The 24740-nt window shown below is 37.6% G+C and overlaps 1 protein-coding gene across 1 annotated transcript in view; it reads left to right on the forward strand.

Annotated features, from left to right (window-relative positions):
- Positions 1-530: 530 nt before the first annotated feature.
- The window catches only part of LOC126237039 (uncharacterized), a 190110-nt gene continuing 165900 nt past the window's right edge, over positions 531-24740 (forward strand). The window contains exons 1-2 of the mRNA XM_049946800.1: positions 531-666; positions 12434-12543. Of these exons, the coding sequence (XP_049802757.1) occupies positions 12471-12543 (73 nt within the window). The 5' untranslated portion in view covers positions 531-666; positions 12434-12470. The remainder of the gene's footprint in view (positions 667-12433; positions 12544-24740) is intronic.

A 24740-nucleotide genomic window follows, 5' to 3' on the forward strand; every position in this document is an offset into this window, starting at 1 on the left:
TTCAATATGAAACAAAAAAATACAAGTTCTTTCAATATCTTGAGAAATATTGTATAAGCTACATTACCAGTATTAAACTTTATTCACGTGGCTTCGCTCAGGTGGGAAGATAATGGTCTTGCAGATATGTACTGTAACTTCAGTTTTAATTTATTACTTCAGCACTGATTTTACCTGCAAAAGTATAGCATTGTGCGGCACATAATTCAGAAGATATTGGGTCATAGGAACTGAGAGGCGTGAAGAGTTACTTTTTCTGAGAATGGATCGCAAATTACCAAGTCTATACTCATCCATTATTTGATAATGAGAGCTATTTTATACATGAGAGTTAGAGTGTGTAAAGATTCGGGCGTGGGGGCTACTGGCAAAACTCTAATGCAGCAAATGATAGCCTTGTGTTATTGTCTTTTTGACTAAGTCCTCAATTTTGGAGATCGCTTCGGACACGAGAGTTGTTCTCGTGGTCAAAGAGTTTCATCACTAAGTACCATTGTGTTGGTAATAGCTCAGAGAGTGTAGTAGAAAGACGCAATTGTGTTGCTGCGGTTGTCAATACGATAGTGTCGAGTAACATAATTCAAGTAAACTTAGAAATATAAAATTTTAAAGTGGCAGTCATGGGCTGAAGGAGATGGTTTCACTGGCGTACGTGATACTGATATTGTAAGTCTGATGTATTTGTGAGTTCCCAGAGGCAGTGGTTTTAAGTGACAGTCCATCATTGTTTGAATGCGTAGAAAGCCGTGTCGTGGTTTTAACGTTTGCCTGGAGATAATTTGGAGTCGCTGTTCGCAATATATGTAGTTGTATACAAGTTGTGCTTATTGTAATATTTATTCTTAAATATATGTGGAACGCTGTTCTATAATTGCACCATTTTGAAGAAACATTTGTTTTGATGTGTGGAGTGCACCTGTATCCAGCCACAGCTTCGTGGACAAACAGCAGGAAAGCTGTGTTATCCTTGAAGAATGTTAGGGTCTGTTGTTTCTGCAAGTACAGTCACGCTATATGGTTCGCATTATATCCCGTAAATGGTACTGAAAGGAGGAGAACGCATAATTAGCAAAGGTTATTGTGGGAGACTTCATTGTGAGAGATGAGACGACAGATTTTATTTATAGTTGAACCGTGATGATAATAATACGAAATTGAAATATGTAGGAATGAAAATGTACACTGATTGGTTTTTCATAAATCTTCTAAAATTGTGATCTGTAGAATCACAGAAATTGTGATCTGTAGAATGCAACAGCTCAGATGTCTTGGTGAACATCGTACAAATTCTTGTAAATTTTCCGAATTATGAATAGGCGTTAGATATATTGACAATTTTTGTGTTTCAGAGAATTGTTTTTGTTTTGTTTATTTTTACTTGCGTGGTGTTATTGTTGTTGATGTTCTATGTAGACCTATATTTAGAAATAATGATTATTTGTAGGTAATGCGCTTTCATATAATTCGTTGCTTTGTAATGTAAACACTTCAGTTCTGCTGTGATAGAAAGTGTCTAAAACTGATGATGTTCAGTGTTTGTAAACACTGTAGTCTCTAATGCTGGGACTATTGTGGCAACAATGTGTGAAGTGTGACAGTAAGATTAATTATTGACATAGCCATTATAGCTGATGCAGGTGTCAAGAGACCAGTTAAGAATGGATAATGAATCATGTGACTTTCGCTCTGAGAACAGGAATGTTGTAATTACATAGTAGTAAGTAAGTAAGTGATGTCACTACCATTGAAGTGTCAGAATTATGGTTTGAAGGAAGTTTTTCTGTTCATGGCAGTATTTAGAACTGGTTACAGTTAGCTTGAAAACGTGAAAGAAAGGGAGAGAGAACATAGAGATAGAATGTGAAAGTAACATGTTTTGGGAGAAATGTGCAAATTGGCCTGACTCAACAGCCGTAGTAGCACTAACTATTACTTAGGAATGGGGAAATTTACAGGTTCTGTAAAATTGGTAAACAGGCAGCCATTTCACCCTCAGATAGTTTTTGCTTTAGCTCTTGTTTAGGTGAATAGTAAATTTAACTTTCAGAAAAAAGTGAGATGCAGTATGTGGAAGGTGAGTTCATTGCACTAGAAGACAGCAGCTGTTCTGTGGATGTGTTTGGCTTAAGACTTTAATACATTAAGAAGTTTGAAGGAAGACTTTACCTAGTAGTGGAGGTTGATAGTTCCACATGAGACATAAATTAAATTATCAACTGTGGCTAGAATATTTCACAGTGTGTAATGGATTCTATGAAGCCTATAAAATTGCAATAACTGTGACAATAAAAGTAAAATGTAGAATTGCTTGTGTCTCGGTAGTGAATGAACTGGATGCAAAACTTTGTTAATGCTGTAGTAGGTTTCCGTAGTAGAATTTATCTCATGGCCTAAAGAATGATCTATCATGTTGAAGCCTATGATGACACTAAGATCAGTATATTGATGTTTGTTGACTATATGAAAATTGAAATTAGCAACAAAAAAAATTTGTCTTACAGACAGTAGATTTAATGTTGCATTTACACCATTAGACGCCCACCTAATACCGTACAAAATCCTGTAAGAAATTATTGCAAGGCAGAAATAAGAATCCCCCCCCCTTTTTTTTCACTTTCAAAGAGACAATGAAGATCAAACTTGACTATTAACAGCAAGAGTCATATTATCAGTTATTCTTCACATGTTTCATCTCTTAATGGAACTGGTAGGAATCCTGTGGTATAGTTTGAGAAGTACCTTTCGCTTTCCACCTGTAGTAATTTCAGGGGTTGCCGCAGATATGAATGCTGCATTTATTAAAACATGCTGAGAAGCAACTGAAGTCACAGACTTATTGTCTCAGTTGTTATGCCTCCATACATAAACATGGCCGATTGCATATTATTAGACTAAAAATAATGTTCAGTGGTAGGAAATGAACATGTCACACCCGTATTCCAAAAGGATAACAAGACTGAGCTACATGCCTGCTCTCATACAAGGGCTATCCACAAAGTACATTACGTTTTGGAATTAAAAATAAATAAAGTATTGGAAATTTTTTTATTATATACAGATGAAAGCCACACTTAAATACTACTTTCTACATAGTTGCCATTTAAATTAAGGCACTTATTGTAGCAATGGACGAGCTTGGAAATTCCTTCGTCGTAAAATTCATTCAAGAGGTGTTCCATTAGGTTCCGACTGGGCTCTCCAGTCCATTTGAGGAGTGTTATTGTCCACAAGCCTGTGCCTCACAATACTGTTTTATGACAGGGTGTATTGTCACGCTGATGCAGTCATCATTTCTGAATTGTTCATCTACTTTATGCAGTACACAATACTGTAAAATGTTTTCATGTCTATGAAAATTTGGTGTTTTCTTAAGTGCGATAATGGGCCACCGAAATCACAAAAAACACATCCGTACAGTTCTACCATTTCCTCTGTACTTCACTGTTGACACTACACATGATGACAGGTCATGTTCTCTAGGCATTCACGAAACCCAGACTCTTCCATGGAATTGCTATAGGTTTCATCACTTGTTTCCGGACATCTGTTGTTCTGTGATGTTATTCTTTCACCGTCTCAAGTGTTGCTTTACATTCACTTCAGAAATGTGTGGCTAAGAGGTGCTGCTCGACCATTGTAGCCCCCCTTTTTTTTTTTTAAAAAAAAGCCCTTCTGTTAGTCGAAATGCTGGTAACACTTTGGAACTCTTGAGTGATTGCTTCAGCTGAATTCATGTGATTTTGTATAACCACTGATTGCAATGCTTGATGGTCTTCATCCATCAGTGCATAAGATCTGCCTGATCTTGTTTTAGTTGTTATTTTTTCATAACTCCATTTCACAGTCACATCACCAAAAGTCACTTTGGACAACTCAAGAAGGGTTGAAATGCTCCTGATGGATTTGTTACTCAAGTGGCATCCAGTAACTAGTCCATGCTCCCAGTCACAGTGCTGTCCTGATTGATCCAGTCTGCTGTTATTGCTTCTCTACTGACAACACAATCCCCCCAATCTTTTTTTGTATTGACAGGTGCTCATGTTGTGACACCTGGTGGTCATTTCTGTATTATGTATGAATGTCTGTATATGTTTGATGAGATTGTGCAAGCCTGGTTAGGGGAAGCTGGTTAAGTTTATTAATCAGAGTGTAGTGGGAGGGCCTGTTATCTCACATAGTTTATCATACCATGGGAAACAAAGGTAGCCTAAACCTTTTTTTATTGTGGTGGTCAGGTTTTCCTGCTTGCTTCAGATATTGTAAGTAGTTCATGCAGTGGTTAAGAAAAAAAGGCAGGCCACGTAACATAGCAGGGGACTGCAGTGAATATTGTAACAAACTAAAAGTAATTTTGAATTAGAACTCTTGATTTGCTCAGAGACGAAGAATTACACAAACTCTCTCTGTGGTAATAAACATTGGCCAATTTCAGCTGCAGGGATTAACATTGCCCAATTTCTTCTGCAAGTATTCTGTAAGATTAAAGTTCATCCGACCAAGTGTTCCTACAAGCTTTTGTGATGAGCAAGATTCCGAATTAACTAGAGCCAAATTTTTTGGGTTTGCAGTTATTTATGAATCCTGCTAACCCTAATTTTACGATCTTTCTGAGAAAAAATTAGAACTGTGTTAAAATCTGCCTTAAAAAGGCAGTGCAATACTAAATGTGGACCTGAATAGTGACATCACGCAGAAAAAAGAGCAGTGAAGCATCAGCTTGCTTCTTTTTATTTTCCTCGGAATGTGACATTTCCAAGATGCAGCAGAATGACATTATTGGAAGGAGTATCATGTGGTGCACTGTTACTTCCCACTGTGCATAGCCCCACAGCCGTCCTCTTTATGCGCACACTACAGTAAAACAGGCAGTTACCGGCACAGAAATAAGTAATTGACCTCCTGTTACTGAATAGCTTCAATGTGTAAGGGGCTACTAATGAATTATGTCGTGATATACTCATCTTAATATGAGATGGTATGTTTTAAGAAAGCAGTGATGAGGACCAAGATATGAAAGGGAAGGGAAAGGAGGGGGTGCACTAAACCACTTACAGTAGAATAATTTATTCAACACTTGAAGGACGGTCATTGGCTGTGCGTGTTAAGCCGTCTTCCACTAAGGCACTTAAAACCAGCAGCCAACATGGTTAACATAGTTCCAAAGAATCTTATTTAAAATAAAGTGCAAATTGTATAAAGGCTTACAGAGTATTAATGAGGACTACTTGGGTGTCTTTCAGAAGACTTGTTAGGGGACTGAAGTTAGGGCAGAAGCTATCAGACAGGAAATCAAGGCAATAACTAAGTTTTTGTGATGTAACAATTCACATTATTTTAACCGGATATGAAGTAGGATAATTAAAGGTTAGAAATAGGTTAGAATGTGATAGTGCCCGACACCCCCTCCCCTCCCTCCTTAAACCATGATTGTGATTACACAGCATGGCCTGAGGTCTAGGTTTGGTTGGAAGGTTTCAATCTGTGTTCCCTATGTTGGCAGTGCACACAGTAATTTGTATAACATGTTTGCAGGAAGATGCCTTCCCAGAGGCTTAAATATCTAATTGTGCGTCTTTTACACAGGAAAGTGGAAAAAATGATTATTTTATTATTAGTGCCACAATCACTGTTACCTGTTGAACAAAAAAATTCATAACAGTTCTGTACATTAGAGTAGTTGATGTTTTATGTAAGCATAACATATTGACAGATTTACTGTTTGATTTTACTAATTGGGTTTCAGTTAACAATATACAAGATAGCAGAAGGCATTAAAAATTTTGGCCACTGGGTATCCTGTGGATTAACAAAGGCTTTCGACTGTGTTGATGACAGTATCATCATCATGTATTTGGCAACACTCCTTTTGTAAGTGGATTCTCTAGACTCCCTCATGAATTTTCACTGTCTCTCATAACAGGTACCAGTACACATCTCTCCAGTGCTCACTGAGCAACCTAAGGTTTTGGGTGACTTTCACATTGAAAGTACATGTTCTATTGCTATATGTTAAAACTTCTAGAGCCTTGCGCATTGCGTTATGAAGTTTGTTGTCATTGACCACAATTTGAAAACAGCAGGAACACTTATAAAAATAAAACTAGAAGATGAAATGACTTCCATTGTTCTGCACCTGGTACTAGTGTTGCACAGAAAGGAGTAAGGTAAAAATCTTAGATCCCTTACACGATTTAACAAGATCCCTTATACGATTTAATAGATTATAAAATTTCAAACACAAACTATAATCATAATAGTAAGATTTCATAATGTGTGTGTGTGTGTGTGTGTGTGTGTGTGTGTGTGTGTGTGTGTGTGTGTGTGTAATTTTTTATGCAAAGAAAAATGGCATGAACATGTTGCCATATTTTTCACTGAAGAAGTGTATTGTAATTGTAAACCAGACTTGGTCCACTCAGTAGCAAGAGATCACAATTATTATGACCCATAGAACATGCAAATAACTAAACTAACCTCTTATTTCCATTTCAGACATGCGGGAAGCATGTTTTGAAAACTTTGTATAGTTGATTAAATGTCCTTCGTGTCATTTAAATTTACTCTTTTCTGTTTAATTTCTTTTTGTGTCCACCTAGTTGTTGTGTTTACCTGTCTTAAATACAAAATCTATATAACTGATTCTTTAAATTCATTGTTAATGTGCATTATTTTGATGTGGTTTATCTTGCAGACAGGAATAATTAGTTCTTAACGTCCGCATCTGAAACCATTTGGAAAAGAGGAGTAATAGTCATTCGTTCTACAAAATAAACACAATTGAAATGGTAACTGAAGAAGAATGGTTGCAGAGTCAGGAATATAATTCTTCTACTTTTCGTTTTAATATAGTTGATTTTCAATCCTAATTCCTATAGTTGATTTTCAATCCTAATTCCAAGTGTACTATCTATTACATTCTTCCATTGTTGAATTCATCTGCATTGGAGGCATAGATATTAACAATTGAACTCCCAAATCTGTAAAGAATTTTTTTTTTTAAGTGTAAAACAGCTTCAAACTTCTGACTATGGATTAATGTGTTAAATGTTTGACGTTGAGCAAGCAAACAAGAAAAAGTTTAGAAAAAGTTTGAAATTATGTTTAGTTTGTTGAAAGTCGCTAAGTGCTCTCTTTATTGAACACTGGATGAAAGCAGTTTGCATAACTTGTGCTCCATTTTAAGCAAATGCTAGTTTTTCACGTGTCTCAATGATTATGATGTCACATCTCCTGAACTTCGTGTTGTACAGTGCAATAATTTTGAAGGCATATTCACTGAACTGGATACTGTCTGCACAATGTGTTGTGAATCAAATTAGTAGTAAAGAAGTTATACATCAAAATGTCACGCCCAGTGCAGCAATTGTACTGCATGATCAGTGGAAATGTAGTAAGTGTCTTAACTTTTTTCCTTTCATCATTTTGTGTGGGCTGTCAGCAAGAAAAAGTGTCATTGAGGTTTGTAATTATGTGTAAAGCTCGTTGGAAGTCACTAAGTGCTCTCATTCTCAAATATTGGATGGATGGTGTATGGGTATTTGAATGTGGTGTGTTACACTGCCTCAAGACATATACACAGTTTCTGACTGTAATATTTATTTACTGTGTTAAACCTTTAGCGTAAGATTATACCTCGAAATGAGTAGATTAAGACAGAATTTTAAGTTATTAAATTTGGTCAGTAATAATGTGGGATGCTGAACAACAAATTTTTGTTGCCTCCGGAAGCTATTAGCAACACACACTGGATGGCATTATCCACGTTAGCCATTTACTAATCTAGATTTTTCACTCTACAAAGCCACACAGTGTGGTGCCTGATGGGATTTAGTTTTCGATAGAAGTCTGAGGAATGTGTATGACTTCGGACTAAAACTTGCTTGTTTCTAGTTGCTACCAATAATGTGCTAGCACACTTATGTCATTGTAACCATATTGATTTTCTGTTTCCATTATTGGAAACCGATAATCTGCTACCTGAGGTTGACTAGGTGGGCTGTGTCTAATAAGCTGTGGGTTACGAGCCGAGGCCATTCTCTTTCTATAGAAACAGATACTTTAGTTAACCATTGCACATAGTTTTCTTGGAGTGAACAGTCAGTACCGTGTCATCGGTAAATTGATGGTGGTCCAGATTAGTCCCATAAACCCGTATTCTATCATAGTTCTCTTACATTATGATCTGACAGTAGTCTCTAAGGCTATCGCGAATTGTTGCTTTCAATTTTGGATTGTGTACTATTTTGATGATGTGTAGTAGAAGCTGAGCTGTTGAAGTGTATTATCTTTGATGTGCTGATATAGACTTAAGGCCGGTTAGTACAGATTATGTTGAAACTGAATGAAAGCTTTCTCAGAATCCATGAATTCCAGGCAAAGCGGAAATACTGACATGTTTCTCGGTTTTCCACTGCCATTCTGGAAATAATTTCACTGGTTATTTTTGGGTCACTTTGCCTCCTAGGTAAACAGCATCCTTTACGGGCAACTTTCCTTCCTTAATAACTTGAGTTGTTTATTTCACTTCATCTGGCTTTAGATCTGGGCTGTCATTATTTTCATTATTAACTGTCTGTAGGTCTGATTCATTTGTTGTACTGTACAATCAAATGCTTGCTTGCTCAGTTTTCTCTCTGTTAGTTATTGTGCTGTATGCCATTCTTACATAAGATTCTATAGTTTCGTCACACTCCTCTGGTTTTCATCTTTTTTTTCCTTTGGCCAAATCTACATACATTGTCTTATTCCAATTGGTTTTGTTTCTTTAATCTATCATGTTTCTATCATCATTTGATTAAAGCCCAAGCTGTCTGTTTAATAGCAGCCTCATTTTATTTGTGGTTTCTTTTCCATTCCTTGCTAGGTCTTTTGCTGTTTATACAATTACTTTCCTAAATGATTCCCTCTTTCATCTGTTTCTGTGTAATTTTCATTTCCTAAGATGGTGAAATTGTTGTAAATAAATGATAATACTCTACATTTATGACTTCCTGTTTGATGAATGGTTTTTCAATCCAAATTTTCTGTGAATCTTTTGAGTGTCTGATTAGTTGCATTTCAGAAGTAGTTAGTGGCTATTGCACACTGCAATACAATTTCTTTTTTATTTGTTAAATGATAGATAGTATGACTTTTAGTCTCATTTTGCCATTGGGCAGAATTCTGATTTCTCAGGAACTGCAACAACACTGATAGTATGACACTAGCCTGAAGTTTTTGGCAGTACATTCAAACATGGCAAAACTGTTTTCACAGCAGTCTCACCCTCCCAGCTTGGTATCAGCACTAACTCGTACACTTATGAGGTGCTACCACAGCACTCAATTCTCCAGCGAATATTGTATTCGGAGTGTTTGTGTTGTCCTCATCATTTCATCATCATTCATGAAAGTGATGAGATTGGACTGAGTAAAAGTTGGGAATGTGTACGGGCGCTGATAACCGTGCAGTTGAGCACCCCACAAACCAATCATCATCATCATCATCATCATCATCATCAACATTGTATTTGGCTGTCAGTCTGTCTCTGTACCATCCATGAATTATCTAGTCTACATGAATACATTGACTCATCATGTTGTCTGGGGTCTGAATTGGTGGACAGCTCATCCTTGAAACTTCCTGACAGCTGAAAATTGTGTGCCAGATGAGAACTCGAACCTGGGACTTTTGCCTTTTGCAAGCAAGTGCTGTACTGCATGGGCTACCCAAGCATGACTTATGACCTGCCTTCACAGTTTCACTTCATGCCAGTACCTATTCTCCCACCTTCCAAACTTTACAAAAAGTTTTATGGAACACTTTGCTAGACTGAACAATTATTTCCATAACTTAAGTTCTAAAACAAGGCACATTTCAAGACTGTTGCCGTATGAGTACATACAACTGCACAGTGTGAATGGATGTTATGGTTCGGCATTGAGACATTGCGATCTGCTCAAGGTGATTCACTTAATCCACATGAAGATCTAATGGAGGGCTTTCCACACCATCCATAGTAACATCACCTTTCACAAGGTAATGAAATAAGTCATAACATTATGGAATTACGGTAAATCATCCCATTTGTTCGAGTCTTATTTGTGCTGAAGCAAGCAGCAGATCCCTGTACAGTGCCATGTAACAGAAAGTGAGCTAGTATCTAATTTGGGTACTATAGCATACAGCATTCCTGCAAATTTCCCAATATATGTTAATGACTTTCTTGTGGTTGTAGCAGGTTACTCTAAAGGTCTTTGATTTGCAGTTGATTTTTTCAAAATTTGATACATATTCAGTTCAAAACACAATGGCATAAAAAATGTTCTCAAGAGAAGCATCTCCTGGTACTGACTCCTGATGGTAATAAAGCACAGTATACAGTTGTTTATGCAGGCTTTCAACATTCTTAAAATGGTGACATGACTACCCAAGTAGAAGACACTAGAGTTCTGGGACTTTGGGTACATGGTAAGTCCCTGTTTTAGTCACATATTTGTGGCCTATAGATATTGACTGCAGCTCAAAACTTGCCCATTCCACATATTATAAAATTGTCAGACAGAATTGACTAGTACACAACCTTCAGGAAGTGAATTTTGGTACTGCCGATGGAGATGTACAAAAGTACATGTAATATCCTAGCTTTCAGAACTAATAATTCCTGCATCAGGGAGTAGAGGAGGATACTCTGGGAAAGGTGAAAGAGGAAGGTTAGGTCACTCGGACTCTAGAATGGGAGGAGCCCACCTGTTGTGAGGAAAAGAGGAGACAGATGAGTACGTGACAGCAATACTGCTCTTTGGATCAAGTCATCTCTTCGTGTAATCCTGCCTTGTTTAGCATACCACACTCGTGAGGAAAACTCGATGAACAGGTGTGGAAAACTTTTTATGTAAAGAGGATGCAGTCTTTTGAATCTGATGCAGCCATCCTGACTTGGTTTTTTGATGGTATTCTCAAAGACTTTCGAGTTATTACCTTTATGGTGTCTGTAACAGGCCTTACCAGGCGCCTTTATCTTTCGCTACTTGTTATTAATAATGTATGTGTTTATTTTCACTATTATTGTAACTGTAGTTGTTATTTTAGTTATAAACTTTCATGCTTCAACATTTCATTATTCTTATTTTTTTAATCTCTGGGTATCCTGTGACCTTATGTGTCTGACTGAAAGGCCTGGTTGAACAAAGACTATAAAAGAAAAATTAAAAAAAAAAAATATCTGTGTCTGTCACATGCTAACTTAGACTGAGGTGAAAGGAGTTTGGTGTAGTACTACAATCATTTCCACCTTTTCTGTGCCATTCAGGAAAGAATGTTCTTGGAAAGAGTGGCTAATGGTATGCATTCATATGAACTCTGAATTTCTCTGTCTACTGCCATGTTTTTTTGTGTGATGTTCATGGGAGAGAGTAATATTTTGTTTTGCTCCTCTTGTAGTGTACACATTCTACATTTTAAAAGTAGCACTCCCCATAGCATACCAATTTTGGATGTTCTGTCTCTCTTTTCTATTAATCCTGTATAGTAAGGGTCCCAGTTTAATGTGCAATACTCAAGAATTCATCAGGTGAGGGTAGAATTTACACTTGAGGTTGCTCTGGATGCATTTGCTTATAGTAGAGTGGCTGTAAGGAGGTCCCTGACAGTTACAATGGGCTGTACGTAGCATCACCACAGCTACTGCAACCAATCACAGATGCGATTTTGTAAACGGCCTTATGACAATGCCTCAGTGCTGCACTTCATAGTTGAAAGCCGGCAACAGCATTGTCACCTGTCTGGGATCAACTTACGCTGACTCAGCTATAGACATTTTTAAAATTGTGACAGTTTTCAGTGACTGTCACGTATGAAGAACTATTGAGATACAGTTGTTGTCAAAATATCTTCTGTAAATATTCTGTAGAATGTGAAACACAGTTGTGCGTAACATACATGCAAATGTGTTGTTAGAATTTACAGGATAACTAGAAAAGTGAAAACAGTTTGTAACAAAATTAATTGATAGTTGACATCTGTCACTTTCCTCTACAGAGTTGTGACATTGGCTGCCGGCCACAGCCTGGTTATAGGCGATACACAAACATGGCAGCCTACTTAACAAATGCTGTTGAAATAAGCTACTGATTTCCTTCCCAATCTGAGCTTGTCTCAAATGATCTCATGATCTGTGGTACAGAAACCCTAATCTTCTTTCTTTGTTTAAGATGTTGTTAATAATTTTTGACTGTAGTGAATTACATTAGTTTGGTGTCAAAATGGTTGATTAATATTAACATTGTAAAAATACTGTTGTACAGAACCACTGTGTTGTTGGGCTTTCAATATGTGTATGAACAAGACAAAGAACAGTGTGGCTTAACATTCCAGGTTGTTCACCTTTACTTTCAGTTGTTGTTATTATTTCAAGAATTTTGTTGTAAAATTTTTGTGCTTCTGTTCATTGCAGGATGCGGCACCAGTGTGTAAAGTAATTGAGCTAAGTTATGGTTATGGAAGTAGATGATAAAGCAGACTCAGATGGCGATTGTACCAGTGATATTATATTTAAATACAAAGGTCAGTAATAAATGCCCATTTGCATAACATTTTCAAATTTTACATGATAATTTATTCTGTTTTGTTAAACACGTGAAAACATAACAAGGAACAAACATTATTGTTTATTTTTTCGCAAACCAACCGATTTGTTAATGTTAAATATTGTGTATGTGAACCCAATACTGCTACAAAAGAAACAGCTTCATACTAATTATAAAATATTTATTCGTGTTGCATTTCATGTGCCACGTAAGATTTGCAATTTAACAACTGGAATGTGAGATTGTCTTAACTTTCAATCGTAGGAAAGTCCTTCCTTTTTTCCATCCTGCATCACATGAAATGAGGCACTGAAAACCATAATAGCCCAAAACACAGACACAAAGTTTTGAGAAAGATATATGTTTGTTAAAATCAGATTTGTAGACAAACCATCAGTCTCACAGATTCGACTTGCTTTTTAACAAGTCTCAACGTCCTATATTTCCTTTTATTTAGGATTGTTTTTACATTAAGACCTTGATAATCTGGCATGCTAGGGGATCTGTCAACACCAGACTATCAAATATGCCAAATTATGAAGGTGATTTTAAAAATCTTGTTTAACAACAGGGATACAAGCAAAACCTGTAGTTTCAATTTACAAAGACAAGGGACTGTTTTTTATTAAACACGACATGGAAGATTACAGTATGTAAAAGTTTAAAGTATGTACTACTTTTCTGTAAAAATGGAATTGAATGAAAAGCCGAATACTGTACGGTTCTATTAAATCACTTCATGGCTGAAAGTTTTGGAAACGTTCAACAAACATAAATAATTTTTGTAAATAAAATAAACACCATTGATTTAAAAAGATAAAGAACAAGCAAATTAATAAAAATTGTAACCAAGAATGGGGTACATTTTAATTGTAATCACTGTCTTTAGGAATAGCACAGATATCTGACGTTGTCGAGGAAGTGGAATATGTCACACTGGTATCTACCATTGATGGTTCAGTTGAAATTTTCTTCTGAGCCCTCTGAAACATTGCAAGAAATGCTAATTTGTTTCTTGGATTGAGCTCTTTTTTTTTTTACAAAAATTAATTTGTATGGTGTGCAAATTCATAACTGACTAAGCATTGTATTGCTAGCTGCTCTCGGTGAATTTCACACAAATATTTAAGACTTCTGAAGCCACATCCCAATAGATGTGAGTTACTGGTGTTTCTTCTTCATCAATCTCAGTTTCTGGTGCCTCCTGTGGGTTTAAAATACTTCATGATCTCACATTGCCTGTCAGCTCTCAATTGATAGCTAAATTTCCATCAATGTCGATCCATTTGTCAACATCTGCTGCTGAAAATGCACTCAGTTCAATAGTGGATGCAGATTGGTCAGTCGTATATTTTAAGAACAATCTGTTGTCTACTCATCGTCATTTAGATAGCTTTCAGTCTCAGTGAGGCAGATAGTGGTTATTGACACGGCACTACATCGAACGGTTCTGATATTTGCTGAAGGCGTCTGACTGTACTGCCAGCTGCTCTGAGCTAAAAATTTAGGGTAAATTTCTGATGCATGGTGGACTATTAGGCCTGATGGATTATCGAGGTCTTCCTATGTTCATATTCATGCTAGTGATAATAGTATCTCTGACAATTGTAACGTTTACTTTACAAACTGTAAAGTTTTACCTAATCTTGCTTTCTTTGAAACTTGAGCCAAGCATCAGGTGAGAACACTGAAATTTTTCATCTTCACATCTATGATTCGACCAAAGTCGGCATCACATAGCAGAAAGTTGTGGCCAGAAACAAAGTTATGCTTTGTTCATTGGGCCCATTCGGAAGTGAATATTGGAGAAATTGGCGCAATAGCTTTTCGTGACTGTTATGACATACAATGTGTACCTGCAGCACGGATTAAGATCAACATATGACAGGAGCACACATACATTTTACAGTCTCAAAATTGACACCTATGTGCTTTAGGCCCTTGTGATTGTCAGGGTCTCAGATATACTCATTATTCCGAAAATGGTTTAGAATTATTTAACAGTGAATAAAAGAAATAGTTGCAGGTAACCCACAGCATTGAAAGTGTATATTGTCACGTTTCTTTGATTTTATGACACTATCAGTTGGGTGCTTTTTCCCCCCTAAAAAGAAAGGACATTTGCATGATGTATTTCCTGTAGTGGGAGTGATTTTTAGTATCTTGAGCAAAATAATTTTTTACTAGAGAAATCTTACTGAATATCAGCAGATTTTTCTATTTCTTCTCAGAGAATCTATTGATATCATGTGACTACCAGCCTTGATAATGCCACAACAGCAGCAATACATGTTTAGTATATTGACATTGAAAAATACTGTGTTCCTCTCAATGGGACAGATGAACAGTAAATTAACGTTTTGGAAAGGTCAAAACGGAGAGAGCTCTGTTCAGAATATTCAAAAATACTGTATGCTTCTGTTTGCATCTTTGATATCTTGACCAGGTGCCACAAAGCATGCTAATCTTCAAAAGGGAGCAGTGATTATATGTGAACTAGCTGATTACCCACAGTTATGTGATTGTTTAGTTATAGAATAATTTTATTTACATATTTTGGTCAAAATGAAATGTTAAAAACTTGTAAAGTAAGTGAAACTAGGCACTTGTTCAAGTAATTGGTATCCATCAGATAAGAACTACTTTACACTAACCTGTCCTGCTGTGAAACTCATTTTTGTTGCTGAAATTTCCTGGGAGGATATATAGACTTGTACACGGTCCAGATACACTACGACCACTGCCTATATTAGATGTCAATGCACGTGCAGTAACCACTCGCAGGTGTCAACAATGGCAGTGGAGGGTATATAAAGTATGTCGGGAGGGGAAGGGGGGTGGCAGGACTGCTAAAACAGTGCAGTTGTTGTCATAGCGCAGAAACTGAACTGACATCCAAAAGAGGCCATGATCATTGACTTTTGTGCCAAGGGTGGGAACATTTCTTAAATGGCTAAGTTCGTAAACTGTTGTTCACATGCTGCCATGGTTACAGTGTACCGTGCATACAAAATGGCACTACTGGAAAACAGTGCCGAGACAACTGTGGTGCATCATGGGCCATAATTGACAGAGGTGAATGACGACTGCGGCAGTGTGAATAAGCAGGGTGTATATGACCCGGCACAACCGGAAGATCTGGGGAAAACCCAGAAATTTTTTCATCTGGGAGAAAACTGGGAATTTTTTAGAATTCCGGAAATTGCTTATTTTGTTTTTCAGTTGAATTTTTGTAATTTTGACTGGTAAGAAACAATAGTCTAACAAAGGATGTTATTTTACCCCACTACTGCAGAATAATATTGCAGCAATAAAACATGAACGAGAAAAAAAAAAAACGAAAATAAAACATAAGTTGCAAAGGAATTGCACCATATATAACAACAAAACACAGTGCTCATACGAGCATCTGCCAACAGCAAAATGTGTCAACAGCTTTAGGAAGACTGTGCAATGCTTCATAACAACAAATTGCCTCCGATGCGAGGTCGACATCTCCTGCAAGGCCGACATCTCCCACTTCTGGCTATAGAAGTGTGGCTGTTAGCTGTATAAGCAGTAGCAGCAAGATGCTACCTGGAAAAATTTTACTGGCGCATGCAAGCTGTCAGATTCACTGGGGGGGGGGCAAGCCGGGGTATCTGCCCCAGGCGGCAATTTCAAGTGTGGGGGGTGCCAAATTCGTACTCTTGAAGAAAAAAACTTTGTTTCACAAAGCTCCTAGTATCCAGGGCACATTGGTCTATCGATTATTCATAGATTTTGAAACGCATCCCTGTTGGTTTTTGAACATATTCCAATTTTATTTCTGAATGAATCATAAGTTGACTTTTGAATGCGTGTATAGTGTATGTTGTGTCTCAGCCAGGGGAATCACATCTCAAAATAACTTTCCTGCAGACAGAAGGGGATGGGGCTACACGAGCTGAGCGGAATAAAGCCGAACGGCTGAATGCCAATCGCTGTTTATTTATGTGGTTGACTGGGTTTGCGAATGATCAGCGTTGTTATAATTACCAGCGAAATCCATAGTGGAAATAAATAACTAACAGAGATAACATGTAAAAAAGGTAATACATAATCTTCTCGGTGTATCGAAGAAAATGAAATTTTGATAGAAAATTTTTGGGCAGACTGCTACACTAGTAACGACCAGTTGTACAGAGCCAGGTAGCAGCTGCCTAAGTTCTATTCTGCGAGTAGCATGGAAAACGCGTTGTACGAACACATAATAACACCTAACCGGAGAATAAATGCGAGATAACTAAGCCGTTGATCGTGGCAGGGTTAGTGAAGTTAACTGGAGAATAAGTTTTGAAACTGGCAGGAATAGTTACAGAATTAGTGATGACAAGATTGTTCGTTAGAACGAGGAAGGAAAAGAAATTATGGAAGAATATGACGATTCCAAATTTATATAAAAATTTCGTACTACTACTTTTTGATCTCATGCTCGAGAAGCTGGAGCCTATGAATGAAATGTGAAACTATTTCCAAACATACAGTTTTTTCTTGTAGTAGGCCTAATAGGCATTTGATATTGGTACTTCATAACTTATATTCTGTCGTGTTAAGAAAAAGTGACCGTTTGTGCCAAAACAGTCTCGTTTATTTGGTGGGTATTACAAATGCTGCAGTATTAGACAGGCCTATTTCGTTCTATCTAGTAGACAGTGACAAAATGCACATCATCACCCTAAGGATTGAAGAAATGTGTACTGTCTTGCTTGTCACTTGTCTTTATAGGTTTCATGTATCCTATATTTAATTTTATGTTACACAAAAAAAGCAAGTTATTAGCTAATAGGCAATAAAGAGTGCAAATTTTCTGAAGAGTTCTTGTTTTCCGGGTTACAAATAATCCCATCCAATATTAATTGCAAGGTTAAAAAAAAAGGGGGGGGGGTGCTGGATGTCAAACTGGCTGGCTGGGAGAAGGAGAGGCACCACAGAACATTTTAATTTCCACTGCTCTGAATATAGTTTGATGGCATCCATTACAAAAATTATACGTTTGAATTCCACAGAGCGAAATACAATGACTTGTGATAGAAGAATGCTGTGTAAGAGGCGTGCCACTGCACTTTGGCACACTTAAGACCAAATAACATGTCTTACATTTCCTTGAACACGTTTTATATATCAGACTCTTCAAAAAGATGTGTGCTACAAAATGAACATATCTTTGAAAAGTCCCCCTTCTTCTTCTTCTTTTTTTTTTTCCCCCTCGAACACGTTTTATATATCAGACTCTTCAAAAAGATGTGTGCTACAAAATGAACATATCTTTGAAAAGTCCCCCCCCCCCCGCCCCACCCACCTCAAATGCTCGAGCGTGGGGGTGGGGGCACCACTATCTAGTATTGCTGTGGTTCGGAAAAATCGTTGAGCCGGTGCTGATGCACAGAGCAGTCTGAGTGGTAGTGGGGAGGTGGATAGTCTCCACGTGACCCATGTTTACGTTTAGTGATTTTGCTGTTTCCTCTTTGTTTATTGCTCTCATGTCACATGAAAACAAAATGAATTTCTGTGGCCAGGAGCTATCAAGTGGGTTAAAATACATTCACATCATTACGGAAGGCTAACATACGTTATTAGTTTCAGATTTTGTTTTATTTCCACCTTTTATGCAAGTTGAAATGCATGCGAGAATGTACGATGAATTTCTGAAATCACAGAGTGTTTGACTCTCATTTAAAAATCAACTCTTTGAGGACGACCATTTAGAAAAATTTCGAACCCAGAAGATCAGATATTTATGTCGTTATTAAAAATTTTACTGGCACATTTGTGTGATGTATCTTTAAGTGTAACATGCGCAAAAAAGGTCAATATTATATGTGAAAGTTTAGCTTCTCTTGCAGCTTATTAATTTCTGAGACCAGTATTATATGTTAAAGCTTTGATTTTCTTGTAGCAACACTATGTATATGTATATTAACTTTTCCAATTTGTGTATATGCGCTACTTAACAGTGATATTATTATTGGCTAATTACGTCTTGTGTCCTATGCTCTAAATATCCACTGTCATCATCTGGCGAGATCATGTGACATTAGCTATGACTGCCTTACAGAAGCGCATCGCAATCTCGATTTCAACACTTCGGAAAGTAACATGTGGTGTTTGGTGGAATTCAGATTTATACTTTTCATAATATGAAAATATGCAGCGTACATGTTGCTGCACATCGAAGATTGTTCCAAAACTTTCGGATACTTTTCTAACAGACGTTTTAGTCGTGCAGCTGTTGAGCAACAGACGTTTTAGTCGTGCAGCTGTTGAGCAACTGACTGCCCCGATGAACCTAGTGCTATCAAAAGTGTCTCCTCAGTGACTGTTCATCGAACGTTGTGTAAGGGAATCTGCAGCAGGCAGCATGATTCATGCTCTCATGCTGATTGCTGTTCGTCAGCGATGTAGTTTGGAATTTGCATGTCAGTACTGCAATTGAACGTCCACTGAGTGGTGACAAGTGGTCTTTTCCAGCGAATCACGCTTTATGCTCCAATGGACAGATTGGCATTGACGTGTATGGGATGAAACATCTGAAAGCAAACACCCTACAGCAATCATAGGAAGGGTACAGGCTGGAGGAAGTTAGTGTTATGGTCTGTGGAATGTTATCATGGCGTTACCTGGCTGATATCATCTGGAAGGCACAGTGGATCAACTCAAATATGCATGTATTCTTGGGGACCATGTCCACCCTTCATGTAGTTTGTTTTTCCTCGGCTCAGTATCATCTACCAGTCCCAGATTGAAACCCAATGGAGAAGGTGTGCGACCACCTTGATAGGGCTGTATACCATGGGTACTCAACCAAGAAATATAGCATAGCTGGCCATGGCACTGGAGTGAGTGTGGCTCATCATCCCTGTTAATACCTTCCAGAACCTCATTGACTCATTTCCTGCACATCTTGCAGTGGTCTGCACTAAAAAAGGTGGTTATTTAGGTTTGTGACAGGGGTCACATTAATGTGACTAGACTGTGTGTATGGTTATGATCCCAAGTCCATGGCTTGAAGCTACATGCAGTAAGAGTCCAATAAAAACATACCTTAAAATCGTATTTATAAAATACATATGTGAAACAGACTGTGCAAATGTCATTGTAGCGGACTGAATGTGACTTCAGATAAGGCTTGCTGCGTGACTACAGTGTCAGCCAAAGTTAACAAGATCAAGGCAACAGATTGATTGGCACTGTGTACATTAGCTCATATGTTAGCGAAGATCCCACTAGGTGGCAGTTCAGTTTGATGAAGTAGGTATAATGTAATACAATATTTAAAAGGGGGAAATCCCTGAACACAAATTAAAAAAAAGAAAATGCAAACCAGTAGCTACAGTCGTAGTAATTACAATTTGCGTAATAAAAATTGAAGCTGTACAGATAGAACATGCCTACTTGTTGTTGTTGTTGTCGTCGTCTTTAGTCCTGAGAGACTGGTTTGATGCAGCTCTCCATGCTACTCTATCCTGTTCAAGCTGTTTCATCTCCCAGTACGTACTGCAGCCTACATCCTTCTGAATCTGCTTAGTGTAATCATCTCTTGGTCTCCCTCTATGATTTTTACCCTCCATGCTGCCATCCAATATTAAATTGGTGGTCCCTTGATGCCTCAGAACATGTCCTACGAACTGATCCCTTCTTCTAGTCAAGTTGTGCCACAAACTCCTCTTCTCCCCAATTCTATTCAATACCTCCTCATTAGTTATGTGATCTACCCATCTAATCTTCAGCATTCCTCTGTAGCACCACATTTCAAAAGCTTCTATTCTCTTCTTGTCCAAACTATTTATCGTCCATGTTTCACTTCCGTACATGGTTACACTCCATACAAATACTTTCAGAAACGACTTCCTGACACGTAAATCTATACTCGATGTTAACAAATTTCTCTTTTTCAGAAACGCTTTCCTTGCCATTGCCAGTCTACATATTATATCCTCTCTACTTCGACTATCATCAGTTATTTTGCTCCCCAAAATGCCTATTAATGGCATACTATTATGAAAAACTAACATCATCATATAGTTAGAATTGACAGTAATAATATTTTATTCTTTACATTCTTCATTACAAAAACACAAATTATCACATATCAGAAGGCTAAATGAACTCACAGTGGACTTCACTGTACAATCTGAACGCCAGTAGAAACAGCTTCTCTGCATAATAGCAGCTTTATAACACAATGTTATTCATCTAATGTTGTTGTAAAGGACCTAAGACAATACATAAAACATTCAACTACAATTTGTCTTATGAAATAAATTAGTTAAAATAATTGGCTTTTAGAGGAAGTGACACGTAGCCTGATGGTACATGGTGCATTTACCGATTTTCAGGATATGTACTGGTTGCCCTTAATAGCATTAATTACATGCTGAACATGTCTGCTTTATGATACATAGAATAGAATAACACGGAAAGCAGGAAACAAAACAGTTCTACTATTAAAAACAACCAATATGTATTCTGAATATCAGTAAATGCTTCAAGTAGGCATCGAACTACATATCAATTTCACTACCAGCCATTTACTCAAACCACTTTGTTTCAGAATGTAGTTGATTGCTACGTGTACTATGTTAGATCCCTTACGACAACATTAGATACATAGCATTTTCTTTTAGTTATAAAGCCACTATTATACATAGAGTCCGTTCCTCCCAGCTGTCATATTGTGCAGTAGAGTCTAGTGTAAACAATATTAGGAAAAGGATAGATTGCACCTCACCGCAAAAATCACCCGTTGAGGTGTGTTGCAGACATGAACAACAAAAAATTTGTTAAACATTATAGCTTTCAGCCAAAGCCCTGTCCAGAAAAGCACACACACACACACACACACACACACACCTGCCGTTAGTGCTGGTGATATTCCAGCCTGGAGTTTCCATGTAATGTCATTTAGCCTCTGGTTGTGTAATAGTTTGTGTTTTTCTTTTAAAAGAAGAATGTAAAGAATAAAATGTTATTACTGTCAATTCTCTCTGTAAGATATTATTAGTTTTTCTTAATATTAATGCCATTAGTAGATGTCTTCTATCCTTGCAGCTTCAGTTTTCTTACACTGATTGTAATAATTTTATAGTTTTATCTTTTGGTTGTAGTATTTGTTTTTAAAAGTGACTGTGTAGTTTTCCCCTTTTTAATTATTATGTTACGTTATACAGTTGTGGAAATCAGTATTATAGAAGACATGACTATTTGCAGGAAAATTCCAATCATTGATTGGAATAGTTGTGCATAATGTATATGCAGTAGTATGAAATCTAGTATATCAACAGATGTGGTCAAATGGGGTGTTTGATGTCTGTTAGTATGGTATAGTCCGCCCCTCGTGGTCTCGCGGTAGCGTTCTCGCTTCCCGAGCACGGGGTCCCGGGTTCGATTCCCGGCGGGGTCAGGGATTTTTCCTGCCTCGAGATGACTGGGTGTTGTTGTGTCGTCTTCATCATCATCATTCATTCCCATTACGGTCGGAGGAAGGCAACGGCAAACCACCTCCATTAGGACCTTGCCTAGTAAGGCGGTGCGGGTCTCCCGCATCGTTCCCCTATGCTCTGTAAAGAAGCATGGGACTTCATTTCCATTTTTTTCCAGTATGGTATATAACAAGACATCTGTGATTCAGGTGGTACAGGCTGGAACTTGGTATATAGGCATTCTGTGAGGTGTTTGTGAGTGCATACATGCCTTTACTGAAGATAGGAAAGAGACATCAATAGTGACGTACCATTAGTGATGTGCATGTTGTGTACTAAACCATTATTGTGACAATGCCACATGGAAAACAGTCATGTGATGAAAAAGCAAAAGTCGATACATACAAGGACATTGAACACACTATTTGTCAAATTACCAAGAAGTTGAATTGTTCATGTACAGTGATGCATAATTTTGTTGGATTGGGGGCACAAAATGGACAGAATGGAAAATATGAGCAAAGTAGAAAGTTATTTGAGGCATCAAAATGGTTCCTTTTGCACGGAGCAAGGGCCACAAACCGTTCTTCTCGACTTGTTGCTGATTTACGGTTGTCAGTAACTGCAGATGTTTGTGACAAATTTGGTCAAATGACCGACATCTTGCATTCAAGACATAACTGCATGAAGCCGCTCTTAACATGTAAATATAAACAGATTAGATTGAGGTTATCTGAAAGACATGTATCATTATTTCAGAATCTTCCAAAAAGCATTTGAGTCAGTACTGCACCTATGCTTGTTGTCAAAAGTACAGTCATATAGGGTATCAAGTGAAATCTGTGACTGGATTGAGGACTTTCTGATAGAGATGACATAGCATGTTGTCTTGGACGGAGAGTCATCGTCAAATGTTGAAGTAATTTCGGGCATGCCCCAGGAAAGTGTTTTGTTGTTCATGTTGTATATTAATGACCATGCAGACAATATTAACAGTAAAAACCAGGAGTTTCACAGATGATGCAGTTATCTATAATGAAGTACTATCTGAAAGAAGCTGCGTAAATATTCATTCACTTTTTGATAAGATTTCACTGTGATGCAGAGATTGGTAACTTGCTCTAAGTGTTCAGAAATGTAACACTGTGCACTTCAAAAAAGAGAGAGAGAGAGAGAGAGAGAGAATGTAGTATCCTCTATCCTATGACTATAAAATCAGCGAGTCACTGTTTGAATTGGCCAACTCGTACCAATACTTAGCAGGAATATGAAATGGAATGATCACATAGGTTCAGCCGTGAGTAAAGTGGATAGTAGACTTTGCTTTATTGATAGAATACTGGAGAAGTGCAATCAGTCTACAAAGAAGATTGCTTACAAAATCACTCATGCGGCCCATCATAGAATATTGCTCAAGTGTGTGGGACCTGTACCGAATAGGATTAATAGAGGATCCTGAATGTATACAGAGAAGGGCAGCAAGGATGGTCAAAGGTTTATTTGATCGGTGGAAGAGTGTCACAGAGATAACTGAAGGAACTGAACTGGAAGACTCTTTAAAGATAGATGTAAACTATCCTGAGAAAGTCTATTAACAAAGTTTCAAGAACTGACTTTAAATGAAATATTCAACCCTCTACGTATCGCTCACAAAGGGATCATGAGGATAAGATTAGAATAATTACTGCATGCATAGATGCAGTCAATCAATCATTCTTCCTGTGCTCTATATGTGAGTGGAACAGGAAGAAACACTAATAACTGGTACAGTGGGACATACCCTCTGCCATGTGCCTCACAGTGGTTTGCAGTGTTTAGATGTAGATGTAGATCTTCAGTGATGAGAAGAAGTTAAATTTAGATGGGCTAGATGGATTTCAATATTGTTGACATAATCTGAGAACAGAACAGCAGCAGGTAAGAATGAGCAGAAATTTTGATGATGAAAGTTTTATGATTTGGGCATGCTTCTGCACTTGAGGTAAATTACACAGTGTCCGACTGAGCACCAGACTTAACTCTGACATGTACACTGAGATGCGAGAGGCAGCATTGATTAGAATGTACAAGGACTTAGGGGACAAAAGTCTAATGTTTCAACAAGATAATGCGTCTGTGTGTGCAAGTTGGAACTCTTAATCGAGGTCTGACTGAATATATATGCAGCTTCTTTCAGATAGTACTTCCTCATAGATATCATCATCATCATCTGCAAAAAGCCTGAAGTACTGTTAATGTTGCTGCAAGATCATTGACCCACAAGATGAACAGCAAGGGCTCAACACACTTTCCTAAGGCACTTCTGAAAAACCTTCTACATGTGATGATGACTCTTCATCCAAGGTGCTGTGTCCTCCCTGCAAAAAAGGTCCTTAGTCCAGTTACATTTCACTTGATACACCATATGATAGTAATTTTGACAATAAATGTAAGTGTGGTTCGAGTCAAATGCTGTTTGGAAATCAAGAAATACGGCATTTACCTGACTGGCTTGAGCCAAAACTTTCAGTATGTCATGTGATAAGTTTTTGGTCGGGTTTCACGTGATTGATATTTTGTTACCCATGCTGGTTGGTATGGAGGAGGTCGTTTTGTTCAAGATGTCTTATTATGTTTGACCTGAGTATATGTTCTTAAGATGTAGATGTAGGTCCTGCAACAACCAAAAAGTGATTTGAAGATAAAGATATTGATGGATTTCCCAGGCCTGCAGTAGGCCAGATTTGAACTCAAT

The sequence above is a fragment of the Schistocerca nitens genome, chromosome 2, assembly GCF_023898315.1.
Source record: "Schistocerca nitens isolate TAMUIC-IGC-003100 chromosome 2, iqSchNite1.1, whole genome shotgun sequence".
Classification (NCBI taxonomy): Eukaryota; Metazoa; Arthropoda; class Insecta; order Orthoptera; family Acrididae; genus Schistocerca; species Schistocerca nitens.